The sequence below is a fragment of the Anopheles cruzii genome, chromosome 3 (genome assembly GCF_943734635.1).
Source record: "Anopheles cruzii chromosome 3, idAnoCruzAS_RS32_06, whole genome shotgun sequence".
In the NCBI taxonomy this organism is placed as follows: domain Eukaryota; kingdom Metazoa; phylum Arthropoda; class Insecta; order Diptera; family Culicidae; genus Anopheles; species Anopheles cruzii.
Genome location: NC_069145.1, coordinates 53,084,667 through 53,102,255, shown reverse-complemented (window position 1 = coordinate 53,102,255; position 17,589 = coordinate 53,084,667). Strand labels below are relative to the sequence as shown.

Sequence of the window (17,589 nt, the reverse complement as noted above, 5' to 3'; positions counted from 1 at the left end):
ACTGCCGTTCATGAGTTGTCCTTACAGTATTGTTAGATGAGTTAAAAAAGGGGAAATACTTTAGTGGCGCAAGATCACATCAAGTAGTTGATTAAAAAGACCAAGTAGTATCATGTTTCCACCTACAAACAACACATCTTTATTGGGGTTTTTACAACGATTCGTCCTAAACTCAATTTTGCTTCCCTCCGCCGACATGCATCGATTAAAAAATAAACATGGCAGCTAAGATTCTTCCACGAAAGTAGAAGTGGTCGGTGTGGTGGACAATTTTGTTCGTGTGAGCACAGCGGGTAAAAGTGTGTCCTGTCATGGTTTATTTCTTTCGTTAGTCAGTTTCAGTTGGTGCATTTCAACGAGGTTCTAGTGGACGACAAGGGTACAGTTTGTTTCACTATACTATAACAGATTTGTGGGTTAACAACAGTTAGATAAAGGGCATAAAACGTCCATGCAAGGTTTTCTACTTTTGGGTTTTGTCTTTCACTGGCTACAGTCGGTGCTACAAAGACATAATTACACATTGTGAGTAAACTCTTTGATTTGGTTTCATAAGTTTTGCCTTTGGTGGCAGAAGATTCGTCGTAATACGGACATATAAATACTGTCTTGAAACTGCTAATCCTTAGCTCTGGTTACATTTCACAAACGCTCCTATTCTTGTGCCGTGCTGCGTGCTGCTTCGAACTCCTCACGCGCTTCTTCTTGTCGAGTCGTATTGTTTTGGTTTTTCCGAGCTAAAAAATATATAGCTTTTAAAAAGTTTTTTGGCATTAAGTTTCCTTTGATTTTATCATTCCTCTGTGGGTTTATTACACGCTACGGTTTCTTGTTATCTTTGTTCTTGTTCTTAGCTTAGCTATAATTTGTTTAAGTGCTTCCATATAGAGGCATTTTTTTAGTTATTTTGGTCCATTAGTGGTGGTTGAGAATTGCTATGTGCTTTTGTTCGTCTATTGTTCTCCATCCCGCACTGGTTGGGAAAGCAGTCCATGCTAATGTTTTAGGGGTTCGTTTTAGCAGCGTTGGGAGTCACAAGTTTCCCCTCGTCTCACGCCTGTATGTATCGCTGACGTCGTTTCTGGCACTTTTCGTATGCAAGATATATCAACGCCAGGGTGATCAGTATTGCAATGGTTACTGCCATCCCAATACTAATCCAAATAATTTCTTCATTAATCCCTCCGTGATAAGATCGGCCTGAGAAAAGGAAACGGAGAGGGAGTACACAGGATCAGATCAAGGGATCACAGGGTCGTTTACTTCGAGTAGATTCTTTTGCTACTAGAACGACTTACCGCCGGTCCTGTAGTTGGTGTTGGAATACCCCATATTCCCGGCTACTCTCCCTACTGCCATTTTGTTTGTTGTTTTGCGTTCGCCCCTGGTTTATGTTAACTACAAGCATAAATACACCAAACACGCTTCTGTGAAATAGAAAACGGCACCTCGTCCATTCGCTTACCTTGACAGATAGAACGGAACGTTATCCGTATGTAATTATCTTCAACAACCAGCACGGAACTTTAACTCAAACGTCGACGAATCTGTATTATAATGCAGCACTATAAAATGGGCGATTTTTATCAACAGCCGATGGACATTCTGTGTAAGAGGATCCCCAATCAGAAGCGATTAGCGGCACAACATGTTACTTGTTTTCTGAGCATAGAATGCAATTTTGCAATATATTTCGGGTTGTTCAAGGTGAGTCGTGAAATAATTGCTTTTAATTGGGCTTTCAGAACACGCACAAAATAACAAACAGTATAAAAAGAATGGAAGCAGGTCGAAATCGTGTTAAATGTTACTGACGTCTGACGTTGTAGTAAATGCAATCGTATACTCGCCCACCGCCAGCGTTTCCCGAACTGATTTTTTCCGTATCTTAAAAGGAAGCGTATCTGCGCAGAAACTGTCCCTCGTGAAAGGAAGTGGAAGGAAGCTGCGATTCATCACGAGAGCGATTCATCTCCAGCGAGAGCAGTCTCGCATCAACCGTTTTGCGAGCAAAGTTAGCAAGCAAACTTTCTATTGTCGGAAAAATAGAAAATTTAAAATAAAATGCCACCAGGAATAGGAACCATTAAAATCGATGGTGTGTTCCTTCTCCAAAACCGATCAAATGGTGTCAATAAGAGACAAAATCTACAGAATTCAAATCTCTAATCCTATCTTAAACAATTCATGTTGGTATCTGACATGGTCGAATGTAAACAAACCATCAAAATGCGTGGAAGAGCAATGAAAAAGCAGCTTCTCACATGCTTTTTAATTAATCTTCCATCAAAGATGAACCAATGTTTTGTAATTTTCTTTAACATTTGAAGTATACTTTGAAGTGCAGCCGATGCCTAACTTTGAGCTCAAAATTAAAAGGATAAATTGTCTATTGATTGTCCACACCACTGTTAACCTTTCGGACGCTCTTGGCAGAGTTTAAAACGGTAAACTTCGTTCTGACAAAACCAATCACCTCCACGAAAAGCATCGAGAAAGCATAAAGTGATGGTAAAACTGTTTGAAAATCTATTTTCACTGTAACAAAAACTTCTTGTAATATTAAACGGATCTCTTTATTACGCCGCACTGCCTTTGTTATATCCACGTCAACCGCACATCAACCGTCTCGGTATCACCGCTTTGCAAGGCCACGATAAGCTGATACAGTTCCATTGCTGGTCCCAGCTTGAGTCCAAATCTAGATAAAACATCGCTCCTTTGCAGAAGCAGCAATGATGCGCCATCTATTTCCTAAAAAAGCGAAACGATACGGGCACAGCAACAACGTTATGAAGTCCAGGCAGATGAATATGAATGATTTATGTTACCTGTTCGAGAAATAAATCGCCCCACGCTGGACAGTGTTGACCAAAGTAGCTGCATACGTCGTTGCAGGTCCACAACCTTATTTCTTTCTTACAGTTTGCAGATGGCAGCTCGTCTGCTTCCCGCTTGCAAGGGCTGAGACTGTAAGCAGATCCATCATCGTCGCCCACATCATCACCACCAGTTTCGTCGCCCTCGTCAGGTTCAACCTTTACGTTTGACGTCAATAGGCGCATGTTAACGTTGGAAGCCTCTCTGGCCGTCACATCGGACCCGGGATTGCTGAGCTCCGTTTCGCTAAAGCCGGCAAAATCGTGCTGCTGTACGGTGTCCTCTTCAGTTTTCACTCGCTTGGTTCCCACGGGTCTGCCCAAAGTGTGTGGCCGCGGTATCTGCTTGTTGGCTGATCCAGCCTTAAGATTGGCGTGTACGCAGCCGGGACACGTCCATGGTGAAACGTGTGACTTGCGCGGCAAACGACCCGGGCCGTTTTTACCACAAATTCTACAGTGCCGATATTTAGTGGTTGCTTGTACAGCTGATGGCCGTTCAGTTCCCTTAGTCGATGCACTCTGTGGGCCATCGGTTGACGAAGAGGAGGACGGCGTTGTCGTTCGTTGTGGTTCCGATTTCGGTGTTGTTACTGTTCGCGGATCGGGCTCACCACGGCGATTTCGTTTTCGCGGCACATGATGATCAGACGGGTCGAATACAATTTTGGCTTTCTATAAGTGGGCAAAACAAAGTCACATCGTAAAAAATAAAAGCTAGTAGATAAACATAAACATCCGAAAACAAACGCAAACGCGGGTCGCAAGGGTCGCAGAAAAGAGGAGGCTTATTACGGGAAACACATACCTTGGGCCGAGACCCAACGCGAGCGGTTATACGATCGCCCGCGTTACTCCCGTGATCGACGGCTAGTTGTTGTGGTGCTTTCCCCATCGGTTGCTGGTTTTTTCTGCCTCTTCCACGCATCCACGAACGGCTGGAGCGGGGGATTGTTTTGGTGACCAACCTTGCCACGACACGGCTACGGTGGTCACGTTTTCCTTTTCCTGGCAAAAGTTTAGCGCAAAGAATGATGCACCGGAAGGATGCACATGCTGGCCGAAACTAAAACCGCACCGCAGGAAGCACGTATCTTCCCGCGACACAAATCAATCCGCACTCGTTGGTTCGAAATAAAATATTTCACCTTTATTGCAAAACTTTTAGAAAAACTTTACAACCAAGGCTTTTGTTCCTATTTTGAAATCAATCGGTGCTTGGCAACTGCGAACCGATGAAGAACTCTTCGGCAGAGCGAACTGACGCGAACTGACAGTTGCGAGTGCCAGAAAAAGGACCAATGCCCGCGCCTTGCGGGCTAGTACCAATCGCAACAACTTCAGCACGATTTGAAAACTATCCCGCGGGTAGCGAAAAATTATGATTGAGAAACGAGATTAGAATAAACGGTATAGGAAAACAAAGCTAAAACATATTTATTAGCGTTAGTGTACCTTCTAAATAACTTTTGCTACGTTTATTTGAGTGAGCCTTTTTCCGCGAAATTCATTTCAAAATGGCGCTCTGTATCATGCATTGTTTTTTTTTGGTGTAGAAAGCTGAAATATGATCTTCGGATGCAAGTGAAAACGAGTCGCTGTGGAGATTGAAATATTTTGTCGCAGTTTAATAATTTTAACAACTTAGTACGCGCCGCCACTGTCGAGTGTTATGCTACGGTAGCAGATTGCCAAACGAAAAAGGAAATCAAGGAAACATCACACCTTGGCAGGAGTGTGGATTAATAGATGAATTTGTTTGATGACGGCATCCAGTTGCTACCACACGAGCTTGGCGGTTGATCGTCGTAGTCATCCGACTGTCGCCGATTGTTACCACCATTGCCGAGCAACAGGAGCGGCATTTTGGAAGCCTTTTTGTTGCGCTGCTCCTGCTCCTCGCGATGGTACGAAAGATTATCGTCACGGACAAACTCCTGAAGCCGGACGGGCAGCTCGTCTAGGGCGGGAAAGTTTTCATACACGCCACTGCCGGCATCGAGGCCGGTATCTCCCGCGGCCGATGTCTGCGGCTGTGAGGAGTTACCGTTGTCAACCACTAGCTGATAGAAAAGAATGTAGGGTGTGTTCGGGTTCGGTATGTTCTGCATCTCGCTCGTCGAGCACTCGGTTACGTAGTTGTCGTTGAACTTGCACCACGTGCCTGCACCGTCCTGCGCGTAGGTGTAGTAATGTCCCGCGTCCATGCTCGTACCGCAGTGGACGACGACGGCGTAGTTGCGATAGTGCAGCTGCCGTCGATGTCCATTGCCGTCCGTTATGACGAGCGAAATGTTCTCGTTGTGCAGTATCTTATTCATCAGCTTGGCGCGCAGCTGACGATTCTGATCGTACCGGAAGTGTTTGATCGTAAGTATCAGATTCTGGGGCGGCACCGTCACCGTTACGGAACGATCGCAATCGCGTAGCTGGTGGCAGCGATCGCAAAAGTACTGGTTTTCACCAACTAGTTTCTCGGACGAACAGTAAAAATCGAGCAGTTTCTGTACGGAATGTGTACCGTCACCCGTTGCCGTCAGCGAACTGTCGTCCGGAAAGGCGAGATCGAGCGATCGAAATGCTTCGATCGTGTGGTTGGTACTGTTGCAAACAGTGCACCGACACCCAACCGACAGCCGCCCTTCGAACGTTTTCTGTACCAACGTTTTGGTTCCGGCGTCCACGGTCCCGGATGCGACATTACCGCCACCGTGTAGCAACTTTTTCTCCTGTTCGTGCAGCCGGTCCAGCAGATAGCTGAGAAACTCCGATGAATCTTGCTGGTAACCAGGCGCAAAGCCGGGTGGCCGCGTTGAAGCGAGAACTGCTCGCGGTGTAAGCTCGGGTCGTCGGGAATGAATCAGTAGAGCGAGCAGTTGCTGAACTTCGGAAAACGGAGGCGCATCGATCTGCTTCAATAGAATTTCCGTGCAAAACCTTAAGTGAACAAGTGAGTATGGAAAATAAGTTGTAGACGAAGGCGGAAAAGGTTGTTCGGTCATTGTAGGTAGTAAGATACACTTACTGCTTCGTCATAGCCAGAGCTTGTACCACGCTGTTCATGTAGCACGTGTTACCCAAATTGACCAAACCGACGCGAGCATTATTCGGACGCATCAAGGAAGCATCGGAATTCAGTGCACTTTCGTAGGACTCCGAGTAGACGTGCCGTAATCGACCACTCTCCTGCAGGAAAAAGACGCCATTAAACCACTTTCGCCCGGACTGTGGACTGCCCGTTTAACCCGAGATTGCCGTCACATTACCGATTGCATCGCATTTCCGTACGGTTCCAAGCATCTGATGACTGGACCAAGCTGCTTCTGATAGTATGAAAAACGCGACAGGTCCTTGTAGTGGTTCAGCTTTTCCTTGCATACGCCAAAAACACAGTCCGATTTGCCCATCGCCTAATGGAAGAATGGAACGGTGTAAAACGGTTCGCAAGTGTCACGCACCAATCAATTGGCCTTACCACCAAACCCTCTACCATTTGAACGACCCATTCGTTCAGATTCGGGGCGAAGTTCATTGTGCACAGCCACTCCATGAAAACACTGAGAATTTTCCTGATATGTTCGTCGGTCATGTTTTTCGACAGCAACCAAGCGACACCCTGCTTGGGATCCATTAAGGCCAGCATGATCGTAGTGTACGGGGACGGTAGTTTCTTCACCGTCAGCGCGTCGCCATCATACAGCTTTTCGAGACAATCCTTTACCAGGTCACGGTAGGGTTTCCGCTCGATCAGCTCCTGGAACTGTTTCATGATTTGTTCCGCCAACTTCCGAGCGCTTTTGATTTCGCACGCCTTGATCGGCTGATCGCCCGCAAAGAGCACCACAATCCAGTCACAAATCGTCTGGTACGGGATGTTTGCATTGTCATTGTTAACATTTTTCAGTATATGATCCAACAACTTCCACAACGAAGCCACGGAATCGTTGGCCCCGCTGCTTCCAGCAGCTTGGAACGACGACGAATCGGTCGTGTTTTGATTGATCGCCATCCGAAGGCGTTTGTCTTTCGCAGAACGTTCACGGTTGCTCGGCGACGTGCCCGGAGATAGCGCAGCGAATTTCGTAGCCCCCGATTTACGCTAGCAAAACTCAAATCAAAAACCAAACTAATCAATGCGCCTTTCCTTCCCTAATTACAAATCACTCTCTCTGTGTTGTGTGTATTCTGACAAATATAGGTCTTTTTTGGTGTGTTGTTTTCTTTTTTCTTCACTCTTCTTATTTGTCATGCGAAAAGTGCATCCAATACGTCAAAACGGGTGCAACAAAGTGCAACCAAGTGCAAAACACGGTGAAGAAAAACGTTTTTTATTCCATTGCAGGCTACTTTGATTGCGGACATGGAATGTAGCAGTAATGGAATGTAGTAATAAATTCACGTTTGCGTTTTATAATCCAAACATTCTTCAATTTACTCGACAGCACTTGGTAGCCAAAAACCCTTGGTATATAAACCTTGGGATGCATCTGCGCAGAAGCGTTTTGTAGTGCCGAGTTGAAAGTTTCGATTGGAATCGTGGAGTATTGTTTATCCGCGAACAGTTCGCATAATGTATGTGAATTTTGGCCACCACCAACCCATTTTATAAAATTATTCAGTGTGCGGTTAAAAGCTGGAATGGGCAAAGTGTCATGCAGTGTCAGCAGGGCATTCGTGAATCATTTTCCACAGCCGTGTTTATCGAGCCCGTTTTGATTCGGCAGCGTGAACGGAATGCAGCATATGATGCAATCGCCTGCAGTCGCGAAGGCTTGCGAAGTTTTGTATACAACAACAGAACAAACTCTCAACAACAAACTCCCGCTCACCGATGCATCGTAGAAAAGTGAAAGTAAACCGCGAGAGCAAAACAGAGAGCGCCGAAAAGGCCGTCCCCCCATTACCATGCTGCCCAGCGCAGGAACAAGGGTTGGTCGTCGTCCGGTTCGCCAGTGGCACAACAATGATCGTCGAAAATGGGATAAATACTATCGTCACGGTGTTGCCGAGCGCGAACCGCAATTAGAATATTAGTGTTTATGGTGAGTAGGAATGTTCTGTTTTAACGGAAAAGCAGCCGACGAAAGCAAAACAAAAAACCAAAAATACGTTACACCGTTCAAGCGCATTGTAACGCAATTGAGAGCATAATATATAATATCGATTCGCCCGAACGCAAGCGTAGTAGGTCGAAAATTTGGCCAGAAGCTGTGAAGGAAGCGGTGACGGCGAGTGATACGGTCATTCGGTAGGGTTGGTCAAATGGATGGCTGTGGTTGTTGTGCACCGTGCGAAAAGTTTGCAGTTTTCAACGCAATCCGGTTTACAGCGGGACCTGCGGCGACGACAACCTAGGCGATACGCTCACGGCGGCGGCGCTATTGCTGGGCGAAAGGTTCTTCGTGCCTGTGCCAGCGCAAAAGGCACGCCGGATTGGAGTGGAAAACGAAGATGCAACGGTAGGCATTGCTGGCTGTGTGTGCCCCTCGCCCCTCATTGCGGTCGGATACATCCACTCCATCTGCCAACGCACAAAATTTCCTTGCCGAACGATTGAGCATTAGTGCCGCCGCGCGATGCCCATCGTTGCGGCATAAGCGAAGGGGACCTACTTATTATTACCCGCCGCGCATTCGCCATTCGCATCCCCTTCTACTACTGACGGCGGCGGCGGGTGCACGCGAAGCCATCCGGGGAACACTCGTGATCGGTGTTGATTTTTTCCGTAAATTTTAGTCTCTATTGCCTCTCGCAGCTCTCTTTCTCTCGTAGCGCACCACTACTTCATCGTGCAGCGTGTGCATCTTATTCCGCGTCAAGAGATGCGCATCGTGCGCATAGCTAGCTAGCGCTTAGCACATTCGGTGGAGGTGCGCGCGCGATCAGTGGTCCTTCCCGGCTGGGAAAAGCGTAGCAGAAAGAGGAAGCCCTCGTGCAGACAAACGCGGACTCCAAGTTTAGTTGAGGGAGCAACGCACACAACGGTGCGATTTGCGCGCATCGTTTAAACGATAGACGATCGGTCTTCGCATCGGTACGCCACAAGAGGCGCTCTTCAGGCGCGTTGGAAACGGTTTTCTGGTTGTTCGGTTCATTTGGGTTTTCCTTTTCCTAAAGGGGTGAGAAAAAACACGAGCGATTCGCTTCGACTCCAACCAGTTCCCTCTCTTTCGATCGTTGTCGTGCTTTTGTTGTCGCGTACTCCGCGGAGCGCGAGCCAAGTGAAACATAAAACAATAGACCCATGATGCTAGCGGCGGCGAATGCAATGGGTGCTAACCACAGACACACATAAAGCTGCTGCTGCTGCTCCGATTGTGGTCATGGCTGGTGAGTTGCAGGAGAAAGAGTCAGAAAGCTGAAGCGAAACAGAGCCGAAAGATACCAAAAGAGACACTAGAGCGAAAGAGGCACAACGGATATGCAGCGAGATTCAAGTCCCCTGCTAGGCACGGTAACTTTTAGAAACAGCAGACAACAGCAACAACTCGACTGGACGACACCACGCAGTGCTTTAACAATTGTTCTGCTAAGCAACGCGATGTCCGAGCAGTGCTAGTAACCATCCGCTAGTTCAGCAAACATTTTGCCTACAGACACATTCCATTAGCCACAGGATATACTAGTGAACATCAGTTGCTTGTTGCCTATACATACGTGTTCCCCTGGAGTGTAATGAAATAGTTCAAAACGTCCTGTAAAGTAACCGTCGGTGCAGTGTATCAGGGGTAGACATTTGAATTTGGGACGAGTTGGGATTTTCGTGTATTTTTGAAAAGCGTGACGCGCGGTAAAATCATCACTTTGGCGCCATCACAGCACGTGCGACGACTTTGGATCGTATTAGGCGAACTGTTTGAAGGTAATGTGCTATTTCATGTTAATGAATATTAGTGCAAGAATCGGAGGAAATATACGGAATTTTGTGCACTCTCACCATTCGCTGCAAGAGAATATTGGGTTTCAAAACGCGACTGTACTGTTTTGAATAATGTGGATGCTTTTGAGGTTAAGTAGTGTTTTGAACGCGAAAGGCGCATCTACGACAAGTATAAACCAACAGCACAAGGTTACACGTTAATGTACTTTTGAGGTAACGACATTGATGTGCTAATAAGAGCTTTCCATACATGCTCTCTACGTTCGGCAAAGGTCTCCGAATGGTATGGTCGAACTCATTATAAAACCAATGTCTCCCAGAGCCAGATATCGAGTTCTTCTCTTGAATTTAAAGACGGAACGTGCATTACTGGCCAAAAAGTGGATGTCATTAATATCTAATTAGCAGCAAACTAAACAATACGTAATTAGGGCTGCACGATTTCTACCAACAGATCTTTGCGTTAAAAGCAGTGCGGTAACTTGCGGTTATAAGGAGTTTGATTTTACTAATAAGATACTTTCAGTGTGAAACAATCTACTTTCGCCTCTGAAACTATGTGCCGAACGCGCCAACCGGAGGAGAAATTTAGACAGCGTAACTTACGGCCGGATTCTCACGATTACCAAACGGTTTTGGGGGATGCCTATCGCTGGTTAGGAAATGATGGGTTGAGTGGTGGAATTTTGACCAAATGCTCTCAGCCGCCTTAACAGACGGCCGAAAAGCATCAATAGCGATGGGTAGGCATACACAATTTAGCGTGCGGAAACGTGAACCGATCGAGTTGTGCTTGCCCGTTCAGCAAGTGACTGGTTGCAAGGAAAGCGTCTATAATCGATCAAATATGTTATGATAATATCAAATATGTACTTATTCACGTCAATTTGAGTAACATATGTATTGTAATGTATTATATTACAAAGTTGGAACTCTAATCGTTAGTTTTCCCATTGTAGCACCATTAGGCTACTTAAATGTTACTATTTTGGCATTGATTATTGATTGATTTACAAATGGCTCTAATACTTCTTACTTGGTACGTCGAAAATGATAAATTGCTCGACTTCCAATGCTCTAATACAGTTGGGTGCCAAAAGAAGAAGCTAATTGCTGCCATCTATCATGGTCATTGGAACTGCGGTACACGCTGTTCAACCAACATTCAGTATACGGAATCGTCAGAATAGAATTGAACGTATAAGCTTGTTATACATCACGGTAACATTATACACAGCTTCTTAGCCAACATTATGTTTTTTGTGTTGCCAGTTCTATAATATAGATATGAAGATTGTTTCAAACTTACATCTAGTGAATGTAAAAACAAGAGTGTATAGCATCGTTTGCCATAACGTAAATTATGCGTTCACGCACAATCTATGGTGCTTCGGTGGAATCTTTTCTCGGGTATCGTGTCATTAAAGAAAACTCAAAAGAATCAGCAATGGGCATCATCCTCCGTGGACTCGCGTGTACTCGGCACGGTATTGTTCGCGGAATAATTACTGATCCAGTAATGGAAAGGGTTTTGTGCCACATTGAGTAGTTTGATTGAGCGTCGGAAAAAAGCGTAACGATCCGTTTCTCAACCATGCAGACTTCGTGTTGGCGGAGCAGCTCTCCACAGTGCTCGTGGTGGTCGTGGTCTACCATTCCAGCAAATTCGCTCGTTGGGCCAATGATTATGCTGCAGTTAAATGGATCATGGTCAGTAGGTGCATCGCCATCGATCATTGGAGTGAAACGGAAGGAAGCGGCGCACATTCTGCACAACTTGTAGCACCATTTTCCGTTTGTTGGTGTACATATTTGCTCCCACTGCTGCTTCCTTGGGGTAATTAGCCGAATTGTACGCTTCAATTCTTTTACGTAATGAGGTCAGACGATTGATCCATCGATCATATCGTGTTCCAATGTTTTCGTACTTTTAGTCGATGTAAGTTTTAGTTGGAAATGTTTTACGCGTTCTTTAGTATAAACAATATAAAAGCTTAATCATTTTAATAACGCTCTCGAACGCTTTTATCTTCCAGCGAAACCAGCAAGGTAACACTAGAATCTCGCAACTACGTGATAGCTGCAACGATGGACCGTACAACAGATATTTCGGTTGCGAAATAACGTGCTACCCGGCAAACGAAGCTAGTTGAGCTGCGTCGTCGAATGCCTATCGTGTGTGTGCGAATCGATGTAATCGATTTATCCGACACCAGCAGCAGCAGAATAGTCATAGCAAAGTCGCCATGAGACGGAATGTGAAAGTATTTGGTCTCATCTCCATCACCTGGATCGTGGTGGTCATCTACTACTTCCAGGGTGACTACTATCACAACGACGGCAACCGAGCTTTGCGTTTGCGCAGCAGCAGCACAGCAAATCAGCTGAGCAATCAGTACAGCCACAACGGTGGCCGCCTGCAGCACGGCATGGCACTGACGCATCGTGACAACGAACATCTGCGCCAATCGAAAAATGGCGAAAGCAGCAGCTTGCGAATGAGCAGCAGTAGTAGCATCAGTCTCCTTAGCAGTAGTAGCAATAGCAATAGCGTACTTAGTTATAAATCACCACCCCTGACATGGGACTATTTTGACGAGGCGAGCTACATCCAGAAGGGAGGCCTACAGCGAGGCGAGGATCCGTATCTGCGAAATCGGTTTAATCAGCAGGCGAGCGACGGGCTAAAGAGTAACCGCGAGCTGCCCGATACGCGCAACGCCATGTGTCGCCGGGCGGTCTGGTCATCCGCCGCTAGTATCGAGTCGCTGCCAGCGACGAGCATCATTATTACGTTCCACAACGAAGCGCGTAGTACGCTGCTGCGGACCGTGGTTAGTGTGCTGAACCGCTCGCCAGAACGTCTCATCCATGAGATCATTCTTGTCGACGACTTTTCCGACTTCCCCGAGGACGGTCAGGAGCTGGCGAAGATTCAGAAGGTGCGCCTGATTCGTAACCCCAAACGTGAGGGCTTAGTGCGTTCGCGTGTTACCGGTGCGGCTGCGGCCACCGCCAAGGTGCTCACCTTTTTGGACAGTCACTGTGAGTGCAATGTGCACTGGCTCGAACCGCTGCTGGCACGGGTAGCCGAAGATCCGACACGCGTCGTCTGCCCCGTGATTGACGTGATTAGCATGGATACGTTTCAGTATATCGGAGCGTCGGCCGATTTGCGCGGTGGGTTCGACTGGAATCTCGTGTTCAAGTGGGAGTATCTGAGCGGGGCGGAAAGAAAGGAGCGACAGCGTGATCCGACCGCCCCAATCCGTACGCCGATGATCGCTGGAGGATTGTTTGTGATTGATCGAGCATACTTTGAGCGGCTGGGCACCTATGACACCCAGATGGACATCTGGGGCGGCGAGAACCTAGAGATTAGCTTCCGCGTATGGCAGTGTGGTGGATCACTGGAGATCATCCCATGCAGTCGCGTCGGCCATGTGTTTCGGAAACGCCATCCGTACACGTTTCCGGGCGGAGGAAGCGGCAATATATTCGCGAAAAACACTCGCCGCGCAGCCGAAGTTTGGATGGACGAGTACAAACGGTATTACTACGCGGCCGTACCACTGGCGACGAACATTCCCTTCGGTGACATCGAGGATCGGTTGCGGTTGCGTAGTGAGCTCCAGTGCAAACCTTTCCGCTGGTACCTGGAGCACGTTTATCCGCAACTCAGCATTCCCGAGAGACGCAACAACGGCAGCTTGCGACAGGGTGCCCTCTGTCTGGACAGTTTAGGCAACATGGCAGGAGCGATTGTCGGTCTGTACAGCTGCCACGGTAACGGGGGCAACCAGAACTGGGTGCTGAATCGAAAAAGCGAAGTGAAACATCACGATCTCTGCTTGACGCTGGTCAAATTTGCCATCAACGCGCGCTACAACAGTGTCCTAATGAAGTACTGTGACGGCTCGGAGAACCAGCAGTGGCACCTAAAGGACGGTGGGTTGATCCAGCACCGGAAGATTAACGTGTGTCTCGATTCGCGCCACATGAAGGAGCGTGGAATCACGGCTGAACGGTGCAATTCGGCACTCGAAACGCAGCGCTGGAAGGTAGTCGCAGAGTCTTAGGAAGCTCGGGAACAAACCGAGGTTGGGGGCGAATGTGGTGAATCCTTCAACGTCTCTTCCATTCGGTGGCGTAGAGTAAACGAAGATGTAATCTGTGTTCTTTGTTGTTATATGCATACATTCTATTTAAAAAATTACAACCGATTCCCGATTCAATGGTATTAGATAGTACGAAACGTAGCATTGTGAAACACAAATCAACCTGAATGGTAGAGATTGAGCATGAGAAGGCAGTTGATTTTTTTCATTAACATCACAGCCTCATACCGTAAATATACAACCACACCAACCCAATTTGAGGAACATCCCGGTAAAAATAAAAAGAAAATCGAGAGAAGCACACGAAAGATCGAGCAACTCTTGATGTGCAAGCAAGAAAACCATGTTTCTTTCATTGTATTCCTTCCGTGGTCTCTGGTAAATTATACCATGAACAAAGATTGGAAGCAAACTGAACAGGAATATCCTACAGAACCTCTCAAAATCGTACAAATTTTTGTACTTGAACCAAGCACGTGATGCGCCGATCTACACATCGCCGTTAAATCGATCTTCCTATGCGAAAGACCTACCCTTAAAGTGCATCAACTTCAATTCAAAACATTTAAGTTGATGATAATACGACTCTACTTGTTTTCAAGGGATCATATATTGAAAGAAAAGAATCGATATGGTGGTTTATTACCGCACCAGCGGAACAAACTATTAGATGCTGAATATGCTGCTGGTTTCGTTCCATTCCCGCAGACTATCTGTGGAAACTGCCTCTGCTTAGAAAAATAACGGCAACTGTCCATGTAGCAACTGCGTCGAACAGTTAGCTTTACGCTATTTTTCAAATCAATTTAAAGTATTAGAAGAACATCGATGAAATAACTTAATCGTGTCTATCATGCCGATTAATTGAAAAACGTTGGCGGATAACGAGTGATAAGATGATATAAGCTTGCAGTAAACAAAACATTTTTTTTTAAATATACCATAATTTCATGTATACATGTTGCGGATTAATCATAATTTGCAACTATACAAGTAAATGCATATTTAATGCTTTCAATTTGGGTTTGATGAAGTCCGACGTCGTCGCCTACTTTGCTCAGCAAGGCCTGTGTGGAACTTTACCAATTATCGAGGGCAAAGAAAATAACTGAGAAGATCGCTTTTATGGGTGTACAATTTATTATTATTTATTAAAGGGCATACATTTATCATGTTTTGAAAAACGTTTCTAAACGAAATAAAAATTCTTGTGATTTGCAGTGCTTAGGTTGGAATTCCACGTTTATCATTTAACGATACTTAGCTAAACAGGAAATTACACAACTGTTCCGCCTGTCCGTTTTGGCAGCTTAATATCGACACGATACATCACTACGGATACATCCTACGAATGATGTCCGCAGCACGAAATCTGCGCGGCCTACGCTAGCGTCGAGTAACGACAACGTGATACTTTCTTACACTTGGCGTTGCTCCATCGAGCGGCACCTCCGAAGGAAGTGGGTCTCCCTCCGGCAGTTTCAGATCAAACGACTGTAGCGTGGTGGTTATGAACAGGAACAGATTGCTTCGTGCCATCAGCTCACCCATGCATCGGTGTTTGCCAACGCCAAACGGATGGTACTGCGACGGGATATGTACCTTACCGTCTTTCAGGAACCGTTCGGGCACGAACTGAGTCGGAGCGTTCCAGACGTTTTCGTCCAGCATCATGCCGCGGAACATCCCGATTAACATAGTGTCCTACACGGGGACACGGAAGAGACTGTGGTTATACTAACGCAAGCTAAGGAAACTTTTTTGGGTGCAAGAACAAACGTTCCATTCTCGACCATTACCTTCGGTATGTCGTAGCCGCACAGTTTGGTATTCTTGAGTGCTCGGTGCGGAATACCGAAAGTATTCGACATGAACAATCTCAGCGCTTCGTAGGTAGTTGCCTCGCAGTAGGGCATGCTGAACGAACGAAAGCAAAAATGCGCGATTTATAAATCACTTTCAGACCCACGTTGCTTGCTGGCAATTCATGGTCTCTCCCGTACTTACTTTATGCGGTCCTCCAGTACGGGTGTTCGATTACGCCCAATCACTTCGTCGATTTCAACCTGAAGTCTGCGCATCACTGTAGGATTGCGCACGATGTACAGAAAGGCAAAGTCTAGGGTCTTGGTAGTCGTTTCCGATCCGGCGATAAACATGTCCAGGCACACGGCTAGCAGCTGCTCCCGCGAAAAGCTGTCCGACGGGGCGTTGTTGTTGTGCAGTGTCCGCAGATAGATGTCCATCAGATCGCGCGGCTCATCGTCGGGGTTAAAGTTGCGCTGGTGCCGTTCCACCTCTTCTCCAATGAATTTATGCATACACTCGTGTATCTCCACGAACTGGCGGTAGCCCGAAAGTCGTGGGGCCACAAACCGGAGGTACGGAAAGTGACTGAACAGTGCTCCCATCATGTCGATGTTGGTGAACAGCTCGTGCAGCAGCGACTGCAGATACTTCAAGTCGTCATTGTCTTTGCCGTACCGAACTCCGGCCATCATGAGCCAGAGAGTGTTCAGCACGTAAACGGAGAATGCGCCCTGCATCTGCACGACGGCCTTCCCGTTGCCCTGCACTATCAGTCCCTCGAAGTCTTTGCGAATGTGGGACGCCTCGTTCTGGATGATTTCCGTCATGCCCTTGCGTGCGAAGCCAAATTCCTTGAGATGGCGCACGATGAAGCGACGCTGCTCCTGCCAGAACTCCTCGTCCGTAAGCAGAACTCCACGGCGTAGGCCCCACGTACGAGTTTCGTAGAAGATCCCCGTCGGTCGCCCATCGAAGTCCTCATTATTCATCATTTCCTTCAGCGAATCGCCGCTGATAGCCATCACCGCCATATCCTTGCCTATCTTAAAACCGAGCACGCCACGGTTTTTGGGATACCGGGCCGCAATGAGCTCAGCGCCCTTGCACAGCATGCCCGTGGCATTTCGCGCGTTCATGATCGACAGCGCACTACCAACTATCGGATACCATTTGGGACCGGGTGGGAAATTGGGTGGTTTCAAGTTGTCCAAGTGCAGCCATAGTAACAGCAGCACCACGCAGCATGCTACAAAGTACCACATTGCTGTTGGGATTATCTGTCGCTGTTTCTATGTTCCCGATTGATGTATTGCAACAAACTACAATAGGATTATAAAACGAAAAAGTGTTTCAGAAACTACGTAACAGTTGCTCTCTTTGTTGTCTACTGGCTATTATTGGTTTCTTCAGTTGAAATCGGAACATACTTTTAATATACAAATATGGAATTAGTCGAAAAAACGGCAGAACTCAATATTGCAATCAATAGTGGAAACTCCGCCATTATAGACGATGCACAGCTGAATTTGTTGTGCCCTTTATATCACTGAGCAACTTTGGACGCGATCGTGTTAACCGAACGAACGTACAAAGAGAGCTCTATCGTTTGGATTAAAGAAAATTGCAAAAAGAAAAAACAAATTGCTCATTACTCTTGGGGGGCGGTTGAAAGACTGACTTTCGGGGGCGGTTGAAAAGTATAGAAAACAAAACTGCCAATAACCTTGCCTCGTACGACACGATCATACGGCGGGACGATCACGCATGGCAGGGTGTAAATTGCAACCAAACATTCCCTTACATAATGCATGTACATGCATTAAGACACATACTACACTACTTTTACTGCAGCTCTGCCTTACATTACGCAAGATGATGGTTTTGCGAGCCGTGAGCGAGCTTG

At 46.7% G+C, this 17,589-nt stretch overlaps 5 protein-coding genes across 5 annotated transcripts; 1 reads left to right on the top strand and 4 right to left on the bottom strand.

Moving 5' to 3' along the window:
* Positions 1 to 294: 294 nt before the first annotated feature.
* Positions 295 to 1,587, bottom strand: LOC128273350 (uncharacterized). The gene is made up of 3 exons (XM_053011292.1): positions 1,466 to 1,587; positions 1,299 to 1,398; positions 295 to 1,200 (listed from the first exon to the last, which is right to left on the bottom strand). The coding sequence occupies exons 2-3, from the start codon at positions 1,357 to 1,359 to the stop codon at positions 1,052 to 1,054; spliced, it is 210 nt and encodes a 69-aa protein (XP_052867252.1). The 5' UTR covers positions 1,360 to 1,398; positions 1,466 to 1,587; the 3' UTR covers positions 295 to 1,051.
* A 1,011-nt stretch (positions 1,588 to 2,598) lies between these two features.
* LOC128273831 (sterile alpha motif domain-containing protein 1) lies at positions 2,599 to 3,807 on the bottom strand. The gene is made up of 3 exons (XM_053011886.1): positions 3,688 to 3,807; positions 2,832 to 3,554; positions 2,599 to 2,754 (listed from the first exon to the last, which is right to left on the bottom strand). Exons 1-3 carry the CDS (start codon positions 3,805 to 3,807, stop codon positions 2,599 to 2,601), a joined length of 999 nt encoding a protein of 332 aa, XP_052867846.1.
* A 652-nt stretch (positions 3,808 to 4,459) lies between these two features.
* LOC128272802 (ubiquitin carboxyl-terminal hydrolase 35) lies at positions 4,460 to 7,021 on the bottom strand. The gene is made up of 4 exons (XM_053010681.1): positions 6,355 to 7,021; positions 6,146 to 6,289; positions 5,905 to 6,065; positions 4,460 to 5,816 (listed from the first exon to the last, which is right to left on the bottom strand). Exons 1-4 carry the CDS (start codon positions 6,886 to 6,888, stop codon positions 4,622 to 4,624), a joined length of 2,034 nt encoding a protein of 677 aa, XP_052866641.1. The 5' UTR covers positions 6,889 to 7,021; the 3' UTR covers positions 4,460 to 4,621.
* Positions 7,022 to 8,100: 1,079 nt separating this feature from the next.
* On the top strand, positions 8,101 to 14,248 carry LOC128273647 (polypeptide N-acetylgalactosaminyltransferase 2-like). The gene is made up of 2 exons (XM_053011662.1): positions 8,101 to 8,338; positions 11,796 to 14,248. Exon 2 carries the CDS (start codon positions 12,006 to 12,008, stop codon positions 13,836 to 13,838), a length of 1,833 nt encoding a protein of 610 aa, XP_052867622.1. The 5' UTR covers positions 8,101 to 8,338; positions 11,796 to 12,005; the 3' UTR covers positions 13,839 to 14,248.
* Positions 14,249 to 15,263: 1,015 nt separating this feature from the next.
* On the bottom strand, positions 15,264 to 16,948 carry LOC128273648 (probable cytochrome P450 303a1). The gene is made up of 3 exons (XM_053011664.1): positions 15,885 to 16,948; positions 15,677 to 15,794; positions 15,264 to 15,581 (listed from the first exon to the last, which is right to left on the bottom strand). The coding sequence occupies exons 1-3, from the start codon at positions 16,946 to 16,948 to the stop codon at positions 15,264 to 15,266; spliced, it is 1,500 nt and encodes a 499-aa protein (XP_052867624.1).
* Positions 16,949 to 17,589: the final 641 nt, after the last annotated feature.

What these genes read in the sequence shown, in the direction of transcription:
- LOC128273647 (XM_053011662.1), top strand. Translation starts at nt 12,006, where the DNA reads ATGAGACGGAATGTGAAAGTATTTGGTCTCATCTCCATCACCTGGATC.
- LOC128273648 (XM_053011664.1), bottom strand. Translation starts at nt 16,948, where the DNA reads ATGTGGTACTTTGTAGCATGCTGCGTGGTGCTGCTGTTACTATGGCTG. An exon ending in GTACTGGAGGACCGCATAAA is followed by an intron (nt 15,795 to 15,884) that starts GTAAGTACGGGA and finishes TCGTTCGTTCAG; the next exon opens with CATGCCCTACTGCGAGGCAA. An exon ending in GCGGCTACGACATACCGAAG is followed by an intron (nt 15,582 to 15,676) that starts GTAATGGTCGAG and finishes GTCCCCGTGTAG; the next exon opens with GACACTATGTTAATCGGGAT.
- LOC128273831 (XM_053011886.1), bottom strand. Translation starts at nt 3,807, where the DNA reads ATGCGTGGAAGAGGCAGAAAAAACCAGCAACCGATGGGGAAAGCACCA. An exon ending in GCGTTGGGTCTCGGCCCAAG is followed by an intron (nt 3,555 to 3,687) that starts GTATGTGTTTCC and finishes GCCCACTTATAG; the next exon opens with AAAGCCAAAATTGTATTCGA. An exon ending in GCGATTTATTTCTCGAACAG is followed by an intron (nt 2,755 to 2,831) that starts GTAACATAAATC and finishes TCGCTTTTTTAG; the next exon opens with GAAATAGATGGCGCATCATT.
- LOC128273350 (XM_053011292.1), bottom strand. Translation starts at nt 1,359, where the DNA reads ATGGCAGTAGGGAGAGTAGCCGGGAATATGGGGTATTCCAACACCAAC. An exon ending in CACCAACTACAGGACCGGCG is followed by an intron (nt 1,201 to 1,298) that starts GTAAGTCGTTCT and finishes TCCTTTTCTCAG; the next exon opens with GCCGATCTTATCACGGAGGG.
- LOC128272802 (XM_053010681.1), bottom strand. Translation starts at nt 6,888, where the DNA reads ATGGCGATCAATCAAAACACGACCGATTCGTCGTCGTTCCAAGCTGCT. An exon ending in AAATGGTAGAGGGTTTGGTG is followed by an intron (nt 6,290 to 6,354) that starts GTAAGGCCAATT and finishes TTCTTCCATTAG; the next exon opens with GCGATGGGCAAATCGGACTG. An exon ending in ACGGAAATGCGATGCAATCG is followed by an intron (nt 6,066 to 6,145) that starts GTAATGTGACGG and finishes TTTTTCCTGCAG; the next exon opens with GAGAGTGGTCGATTACGGCA.